This window comes from Sinocyclocheilus anshuiensis, unplaced genomic scaffold, assembly GCF_001515605.1.
Source record: "Sinocyclocheilus anshuiensis isolate Anshui unplaced genomic scaffold, SAMN03320099.WGS_v1.1 scaffold1023, whole genome shotgun sequence".
NCBI lineage: Eukaryota > Metazoa > Chordata > Actinopteri > Cypriniformes > Cyprinidae > Sinocyclocheilus > Sinocyclocheilus anshuiensis.
Genome location: NW_015546084.1, coordinates 91179 through 101160, shown reverse-complemented (window position 1 = coordinate 101160; position 9982 = coordinate 91179). Strand labels below are relative to the sequence as shown.

Sequence of the window (9982 nt, the reverse complement as noted above, 5' to 3'; positions counted from 1 at the left end):
CGTTGGTAAAGTTGGTAATTTCAACATGGCGAAACACATTTGAGGGGGTGTGACCCGCCCCATGTATAATTAAAATACTTTTTATGGAAAATTATGAAATTACGAGTAGAGTCTTAATCTCATGTGAGTGCACACTATTCAGATGACGCTTCGTAAGAACGCAACTTTAAAACTTTATTAATTAGTTGGTATATTAATAATATACCATGTGATAAAATGGAAACAAGATGTAAAGGGAACAATTAAAGTGCCAAACACACTCTGACGTCATATTAAAAAGTTTTAAAAGTAAAAATAAAAAATGCACATAACATAAAAAGACAAAAAAATAGTGAATCGTACGGTGGCCGAGAGAGCTCAACGCGCTGCAACTTAAGAAAACACATGCAAATTGAAAAAACACCAGCAAATTAAGAAAACATCTTCATCAGTTTGACAACACACGCGCTGCAAATCCTCACAACACATGCAAACGAAGAAACGCGCTGCAAATCCTCACAACACATGCAAACGAAGAAACGCGCTGCAAATCCTCACAACACATGCAAACGAAGAAACGCGCTGCAAATCCTCACAACACATGCAAACGAAGAAACGCGCTGCAAATCCTCACATTTGCATGTGTTGTGAGGATTTGCAGCGCGTGTGTTGTCAAACTGATGAAGATGTTTTCTTAATTTGCTGGTGTTTTTTCAATTTGCATGTGTTTTCTTAAGTTGCAGCGCGTTGAGCTCTCTCGGCCACCGTAGAATCGAGACATTTGTGACGGCAAACAATAAATCCTTATTTTTTTATAAAGGTTTCTATAATATGTTGAAATGCAACACCATAATACTAAAGGCTCGTTCACACCAAGAACAACAAATATATTAGCGTCTACATGGGCAATGATGTTCTGTATATTATAAGTGCGGGTAAAATGTTGTCATCTACTAAAGTTTATTGATTTCTGATTTTTATCATTCTTCAGCTGGAAAAACAAAAACGCTCTAAAATTGATTCCAACAATATCGTTCGTCTTTGTCGTTATCGTTACCGCTGTGGTGTGGACATCCCTACTGTCAGAGAGTTAGAACGACTTTTAAAACTGTATCTTTCTTGTTATAGTTATTGCCCTTGTTGTGAATGGGCCTTAACACTGTAACCTCTGAAAGGAGTGCAAAAGCCCAATATTAGATGAATAAAAACAGACTTTACCACAATCACACAGGTTTTAGTAATGTACTCTAAGGCAATGCTTGCAGGTGTTGACTACTAGCAAGTGTTGTTATTATAAAGATGCATTAAAGGCCAAGTGTATGTAAGTGATAAATTGTATTCAAATGCACATTGTTAGTGCTGTATTTTGTTTTGTATCAGCACCAAGGCACTCTTGAGGCCACTTGGTCCAGAACAGCTATAATTTCTGTCCCTTGGAGCAAATATGATGTGGGGTCAAGAGGTGCGTTGACCTCGCACTCCCAGCCGCTCAACACAGGCAGAGTCAATGATGTTGGGAGCGCTTTTACATCAGCATGGTGTCTTCTGTTCTGAGGATGGCGCTTAGGATTCTCTGGAAGCGATCTGAACTTTATTCCAAGTGTATTTGGGTCTCCGCCATATGGCCTCGGTGTTGATTCATCTAGAACAAAATGCGGAAAATGTAAAACGAGAAATGTAAATAGAGAAAATATAGTCTGGAACCAATCTCTTACCGAAGCTCCAGTGTGTTCTGTTGCGATGTTGCAAAACTGTAAGTGCATCCTCCCTCCAATGATATGTCTCATTTTCAGTAGAGAAAAGTGGATAATTATGCTGCTTATAATTATAAACCTGGAAGAAGAAATGAGTCCAGTTACTTAATGCCAACTTATTGTATTTCCAATGTATTTTCAGAGCTTGTTCAACTCAAAATACTCCTTAAATATTTAATATTTAAGTCGATATTGAATTTGATGATATATATATTTAGACATTTTAGACACAGTATTGCTAGTTCTATCATGACAACTCTCGGAGGGTTTGGATGTTAATGTGTTTGGTCTCTGCGGAATAGATCTGCTATGCTGCTGCTGCTGTTGCTGCTGCGGCAGAGCAAGTACCGAGACTTGCTACTTCCAATGCATCCACAACATGCTGTAAGCATGTAAGAAATACTGCTGCTGCACATATAACATATGAAAACCCCCATATATAGCATACAAGAATCACCCCATAGAGCAGGGGTGTCAAACTCAATTCCTGGAAGGCCGGAGCCAGAGTTTAGATTCAACCCTAATTAAACACACCTGATCCAACTAATCAGGCTTATTTGAAAACGACATGGTATGTGTGTTGGAACAGGGTTGGAACAAAACTCTGCAAGGCTCCGGCCCTCCAGAAATTGAGTTTGACACCCCTGCCATAGAGGATCTATACAGGTGGAGCTGGGGAAGGTGGAGGGTCTCTAAAGCTCTCTGCAACTGCTACTTTGAATGTTGAATGTTGAGCAGCAAGCTCATTGGCTGATAATACAAAAAGAACCAATCAGCTGCGCCATGTAATAAAGATGTCATTATGTCAGATTGAGTTAGACCTATCAGATTGTGCCATCTAGAGTTTCATGACAGAACTTTGGATTTATTTTGTACAGTTTGGGAAATAGTTCCATAAAGTCTATGCAGAATCAATAGACAGTACAACAGGCCAATTAAATTGGAGGAGCAGAAGTAACTGTAATATAAAGATATTTTGTATGCACATGTGCACAGTACCTTTGAATTTCTGTTGACAAGATCTAGGCTCTCATTCCACTGCTGTGTTGATATCAGGTCAGTATCGTTAATCCTATAACAAAATAAACATAGTGTGTGTTAATGGTTTGCAAAATGCATAAAGAAGCATTACTGTAAAATTGGAAATTACCTTTCTTATTAGACACACCTGTTTGTTAGAAAATAATGACTGACACTTTGTTGGGTATGTGTAAGTCTCTTTACAGGAAGAAAGACTGTTCCCTCTGAATTTTGCAGCTGAGGGTCCAGTTTTTGATGTGGACTATTGAATGATGATCCACACATATTTAGTTCGGCGCTGTCCTCTGTCCCCTCTAAAATGGGAGTTAGCAAGAAGTCTTCTCCGTGCATTGGAATGTATGGAGCCAGACTTTCCAAGTCTAACTCACACAGATCCTACAGTAAAGCACAGCACACAGGAAGGTTTTTCATAAATATGTATACTGAAATTCAGAAATTTGGGGTCAGTACGTGTTAGTGACCGACTGTTTTAAAAACTGATAATAATAATTATAAATGGTTCTTGAGCACTAAATCAGCATATTAGAATGATTTCTCAAGGATTGTGACACTAAAGACTGGAGTAATGGCTGATGAAAATTCAGCTTTGCCATCACAGAAATAAACTACATTTTATATATAAAATTATATAAAAATATTCAAAAGGAAAAGTTATTTTACGTTGAAATAATATTTGACAATATTACTGTATTTTTCATCAACTAAAAGAGCCTTTTTGCAACATTAAAGTATCTTACGACGCCAAATTTTTGAACAGCAGCGTAAATCTGTTTAGTCTATAAGTACAGTAATAATTCAGTCCCATTGTATATATATCAAAGTACTACGGTATTGACATCTGATACCACAGGTACTCACGCAATTGGAATTGCAGCACTCTTCTGTGTTATGTGTGATCTCTGTACAGTCATGAACTTCCTGTATGTCACTTTCTGAGCAAAAAAAATTTCATTATTATGATAAACTGGTTTTAATATTTGAAACATCATATCCTGTCATATTTTCACATGTTAATTTTACCTCTTTGGTTTAAAGCTGTTGTAGGACTATTGTGCTCATCTGATTTGGTTCTAAGGCCGCTTTTGTCTAGCTGGGCTGCGGCCAGTGGAAAAGCGGCCGGCTGGGATTCTGTGAGAAGGGAGTCACGTGGCTTCAGAAGTTGTTCTGTCTGCTTCAGCAAATATGTCAAATCGGGCTGCTCCACTCCACTACAATGGTACAAAGTGAACAAATTAAAAACAATTAAACTTCCTTGAAAATGAAACCTTGACCTTGGCATTGCAAGTGCTAATTTTCTAACCTAAGAATGTAATTGATGCAGACGACACTCTCTGGCACACCAGTACGACTGTTGCACACCAATGACGCTTCTGTCTCTGCCCACACATAGCCACCATGTCCATGCAGCAGCCGATATTTACCAGTCGACACCTGACCCTTGGAAAGCACTGTACCGGGCAGATATTTGAACACTATTAAAAAGATAGATTTGTTTTCTCCCATAGAAAACAAAAGAGTTTACGAAATAAAAACTAAACTGGTCATCCATTTTCTTCTGGTTTGAAGTGGTTTGCAAAAAATAAATAAAACAAAATATTAATTTTTCCTTACCTGCAATAAATAAATAATTAAAATCAATAAAATAAAATAAATGAAAATTAAATAAAACAATACAATAAAATAAAAACAAAAAAGTTTGACTTCATAAGATTTGCAATATCTTTGAAAAAACAAGGTCATATGGGTTTGGAATTACATTACACATAACACATAAGCCATAATAAAAACGCATTACTTAAGAAATACAAAGCAGAAAACAGATGACAAGATATCCCTCTTACAGTAAACGTGTGCTTTGTGGATTTGCTGGCAGTCAGATGGATGATAGTACTGGTACACGGATTGGCCCAACAGCTCTGTGTCATGAAAGCCAGTCAACTTCACAACCCTGAGCCGAAAAAGAGCTTCAGATATTAAGACGGCCCAAAGAGGGTGAAAACATTTAGCTTTTTGCACTTGTAAGCAGCATATATAAGCTCATACCTTGAGTGGCAGTAGGTGAACTTCATGTCTGGGCTGTGTACGCTCATAAACGTAGTTATATTCAGCGCTGCATTCAGTTCAGTGACCTTTTGCATGGGCAGAACCCTGCACTGGAGAACTAGACAACTGGATCCAGGTGTGACAGATGACTGTTTCTTTCCAGTACACTGAATAATCTTCAGACAGTGAAAGCAAAGATGTGAAAACAATGTACATTGTGTGCTCTTTTGTGAATAATGGAAAGACAACAATAGATTCTTACTTTCCAAGGAGTCAGCTTCTGGTTCATCACACTTTTAATTCTGAGGAACACTTCACATTCTTGCTGTCCTCGGTTTCCTGAAATATTAGAAACCAGTCAGATCGTAAACCAGATGGCACAAATATATGAAACTTGCAGTCAAATTTTGTGTCTTTTCAGCAAGAAGTGCTCACCAATCAGTCTCGTGAGAAGGTCTTTGACCTCCATCTGATCACATGGATGCAAGAACTCAAACAAACTCCTTCCGATCAAATCCATCTGGAAGCGAAACATCTGAGATGACCTAAGAGTGCCAGAAAAGTGATTCCAAGTACATGCAATTCATTTCGTTTTAGTGTCATCACCTGGTTAATTCCAGTGTGTGTAGTTATGCCCTTAGTGGTGAAGATGACCTTGCCATTCAAAGACAACAAAACCACAAACCCTCCGAGGGCAGAATCTAGCAACTCCCTTTCATGAGATTTAGCCGATACTCCTACAATCACAATGGCCTTTAGAAAACTTGCTTTCTTTTAACCCCTTTTCTACTTTTAACCCCCTTTCTTTCTACCTGGTGAAGGAGGAGAGGACTGTGTCATCATGGACAGTGCACAGGAGTCTAAGGTGTTCAAGAGATCCCTCAGGTGCAGGTAAGCGATTGTGAGACGTATGACTGACGCTTTGTCTCGCTGACCATCCATACTGGGGTCCAGAGGCAGAAGAGCAGTTAACTCCTCGAACAGCTGACTCTCCTTTCTCCTCCTGCTCTGTGCCGCCAAACGAGAATGTGCTTTTCTCCATTCTGTGCAGACCCTGTATTTAAAGTTAGAGAATTTGAATAACCAGAAAACATAAACATTTTAAATTAAGTTGTTTTGCTGTATCAGTTCTTTGCTATATCTTTCAGCATGGCAGACTCAGAATGCATAGTGCATCTACATGCAATACTGCTTTTGTCCAACAACATTTGCATTTAAATGTTTCATGGACTAGTCTTTACCATAAAGATGCAAACATTTTAAATGACATTGTTTTGGTTGTATGAGCATGCTGCTATTGGCCTGATTCTCCACTAGCGTCATTCAGAGAACGGAACATTCTAAAGCCACCATGTCCCCTGAAGACAAAGGGCAGCACCAGTACTGATGGAAAAAGAGACGTCATGACTGCGTCACTTTGTCTTATCACTACCAAGCATAGTTGCCTGCAGCTTCTGATACAATGTCATGCCTTCTGAGAATATATCCCCACGTGCATTTACATGCTTTTTACATTCACTTTTTCAAATCTCCTTTTTTTTTTGCCTGAAAAGGTAAACAAATAAAGGTAAAACAACTGCTGATTTTGGCATCATGAATCTATAAAATTATTTTATATTTGATCATTTTTGTATTTTATTTATATTAGCAAGAATAACAAAAATTGCTTAAACCTGAAGGGACTTTTTGGTAAATATATTTAGGGAATATTGGGTGGCATGCAAATAATTGTTAACATTCCTCTGTATCATGACTTTTGCATGCCTTTTTGCAAATGCCCATTTTGTTGTTTGAGTATTATATGAATATTTTAGGCATTCGCAAAATGGCACTATGCAAAAGGCATGTTAACAGAGGGATTTCAATTTATTTGATAAAAATGCTTGTTTCCCCTTTTAACCATTTTGACTACCGATTTAAAACTTATAAAAATGTAATTTGTTTTAATATGTGCATTTGGTCCCAGCTTCTCAGGTTAGTTCTGAAGAATGCACTGGCACTATTCGCAAAAAAAAACATTCATTGTAAATTCAGCTTCAGTGGAATAAGCAGTATATGATATTTCAAACAATGTCTTATTCATTCAGTTATTTGCTATATCTTTCCACACAGCAGACTCAAAATGTATAGAGTGTCTACATGCAATATTTGTTTTGTAAAAAAAATATTTGCATTTCTCATGGACTAGGTTTAGTTTTTGGTAAATTAAATAAAGTTATGGTCTATCCGGTGGTATGCAAATAATTGTCAATTTCTTTATAACTTTTGCATAGTGCCTTTTTGCAAATGGCAGATTTGCTGTTTGGGCATTATCTGAATATTTTAATAATTTGCAAACATACTAAAAGGCATGATAGCAAGGATTTTGCATGCCACCAGAAAGTTCCCAATTTAAGCATTTATGTTTTTTTCTTCTGATTAAGATGAGTTCAAATGTATTTAAATAATTTAGTATGTTTGTTTTGTCCCAAATCCTCAGAATAGTTCTAATGAATTCAGTGGCACTGTTTATATATCATTGTAAATGCAGCTTCAATGGAATCAGCAATGAATGATATTTCAAACAGTGGCAGACTCTGAATGCACAGTGTATCTATATTCGGTATTTGTTTTGTATTTCCATGTGACTATCATTAACTAGGTTTAGTTTTTGTACTCACCTCCTTTTCTTCTGCTCAATGAATATGTGCTTTCTTCTAGCTTTTCCATGGCTCTCGTCACTCAGTTGATCCCTAACCGTTTCCAAATGCTTTGAAGTCATTTTAAAATGTAAGATGACTCAAAGTGATCATGTGCTCATGTCAGGCACGTTACCAGGTGGCGTATGGTCATGTTCAAAAAATGAGCTATTGACATACTCACAGATAACTGGCTGTAATCTCTGGGCATGTTCATGTTTATAACCACTTTCTCTGTAGAGGCCTTTAGACCCTCCCCTCATGTTCCATGTGACAGTTGGCCATTAATCACCGATAGGTTTGCATCTGTCAAAACAAGATGGTCTTTTACTTTTCTGAGAACTCAGATCTTGTTGATAATCATTTGGTTTTGAATGATAGCCACTCATGATTCCAGGAAAACTATGACCAGTTTAAAAAAAGAGTGTACATTCTACATTAATTTATAGCAATGAAAAAAAAACATATTTTCTTATTTCCTGTGAACTGAGTTAACTAAGATAAAGACATAATTGCCACTATCATACAAATACAGATAGTGTCAAGAGGTTGTGGCACTGGCTACAGACCAAAACACATTACATAATCCAGTAATTCAAACAAAGCACAAAAATAAATGCAGCGATCATAGTAAATATCTAAAAATTAAAATGAGAAGAAAACACTTGAAATAATCTCTTAACATTCCTGAAAACATATCTAACTTCCATCAATACAACAAATATGTCACATTTTGCAAGTAGTGCCATTTAAACACTAGTGAACAGATGAAGCAAAGAGTAAGTAGTTTTAACACCCAAATCAAATGACAAAACTAACAAATCTGTTGCCTAAATATGCTTGAAACATTACCTTAAAGTTACCCATTTCCCACATGGATCGCTGAAAAGCATGTTTGCGTCTGGGCTTGTAATAGTAGTCCATTGTTCAATGCCCAAACATATCTGTAAGGATACATTTCATAGGTGGTATCACTGCAGAGGAGATCTTCATTTTCATGTCGGCCCCACTTCACTTTATCCATTTTTCAAAGCAGTTTGGGTGGCATAGAGCCATGCTGGAATCACAGGCATCTGTAAAGAAATTCAAATCAAATGTAAAAAACTACAGTGAATAATTTCCTTGCTCTGTTCTCTTTCTCCTCTAGTAAGGAGAATGAACATACAGGCAACAGTCGATGTGCCGTCCCAGTGACCTGTTGGATCTATGTGATTTATTGACATTTGCTTTCTGTGATTGGCTTGCTCTAAACCACATCTTTGTTGGCTGGGATAACGCACACTGGTCGGACTACTTATTAAATATATATGTATGTAAAGTCTGCTAACAATTTATTTTTGTTTTTTGCACAACACCACCATCTAAATATTTTTTTTCACTCTTTATTCTGCTTATATTCATGTTAAAAGACATATTATCTCAATAAACAGAAAAATATAGTACATTCTTTCAATTATTATACATACTATATTAAATGTTATTAAAAGTTGTGCATTTGGCGTTACGTCTCTATCAGATCAGCCAACCAAGAAAAGAGAAAAGCTGAGGCCAGTGTAATGTGTAATATAGCCAGTGACGGTTCATCAGCAGGTGCTTGACCCGTTCAGACCTCCAAAAATGAGGTTACTATCGTCTCATCTGGCGCCACTGGGATCATCTTGATGCCCGGACTCCACATTGATTACCATTCCCACCCTTTAGAAGTGTGCCAGTCTCCACCGGAATAAACACTGTGCTGATTTTAATGTTTGGGAGTTATGCTCAGTTGTTATGATAAAATACTATAAAAATAGTGAACAGAAATTGAATTCTAAAAATTGAATTTCTTGAAGTAGCCTATTTCACACTTGTGTAAAAATGACTACTTGTTTATCATTAATTAAGTTTATTTACCTACCTCATTGTAGTAAAGTAGTTTTCAAGGTTTAAAAGATAAATTGACTGACTGATTTATTTGCAGTTGATTTAACCATTATTCTAGTTTATTTCAACTCTGCTTGGGCTGGACTTTTTCACCTTCATTATTTCACACCTAATATGTACGCATGGCGACCTATTCCCATCTGCGACTGAGAAAGCAAACCAGAGCAGCACAACAAATACATGATCCTGGGTGTTCGAGATGCTGTTCAGACCATGCAAATAGACTATTTCCTGTTGACAGAAAGTTTATTTTAGAGTGCTGGGAAATGAATTACACTTAAGTACTTAAGTGATAAACAATAAACGTTAATTTCAACAACATTAGCTAAAAGTCCACTAATGCCAGAAATCATGTATATCGACGCTTGCTTCCTTTATATTAAACATATATTTGCATGTTAACATTTTTACACACACAAACAAAAAAATCCCCTCCTGAATTTGCTTTTGACAAAACTACTATTTCATTTGCAATCCTACGACGCGAAACCTTTTCACCTGCTGTTCCTATTGGTTATCACGCCAGTCAGTTAGCTTTTCCGTCGTCTGATTGGCTGAGGGGCG

At 37.0% G+C, this 9982-nt stretch overlaps 1 protein-coding gene across 1 annotated transcript; it reads right to left on the bottom strand.

Annotated features, from left to right (window-relative positions):
• Positions 1-1172: 1172 nt before the first annotated feature.
• On the bottom strand, positions 1173-8415 carry LOC107700006 (endothelial PAS domain-containing protein 1-like). Its single transcript, XM_016501479.1, has 15 exons — positions 8348-8415; positions 7478-7801; positions 5630-5871; positions 5424-5554; positions 5253-5337; positions 5080-5156; positions 4818-4993; positions 4616-4722; positions 4075-4222; positions 3795-3982; positions 3633-3706; positions 2902-3149; positions 2733-2805; positions 1695-1812; positions 1173-1621 (listed from the first exon to the last, which is right to left on the bottom strand). The coding sequence occupies exons 2-15, from the start codon at positions 7576-7578 to the stop codon at positions 1356-1358; spliced, it is 2034 nt and encodes a 677-aa protein (XP_016356965.1). The 5' UTR covers positions 7579-7801; positions 8348-8415; the 3' UTR covers positions 1173-1355.
• Positions 8416-9982: the final 1567 nt, after the last annotated feature.

Coding starts and splice junctions, on each gene's coding strand:
- LOC107700006 (XM_016501479.1), bottom strand. CDS start 7,578: ATGACTTCAAAGCATTTGGAAACGGTTAGGGATCAACTGAGTGACGAG. Junction 4,994..5,079: donor AGAAGCTGACTCCTTGGAAA/GTAAGAATCTAT, acceptor CACTGTCTGAAG/ATTATTCAGTGTACTGGAAA. Junction 2,806..2,901: donor CATTATTTTCTAACAAACAG/GTGTGTCTAATA, acceptor ATTTTGTTATAG/GATTAACGATACTGACCTGA.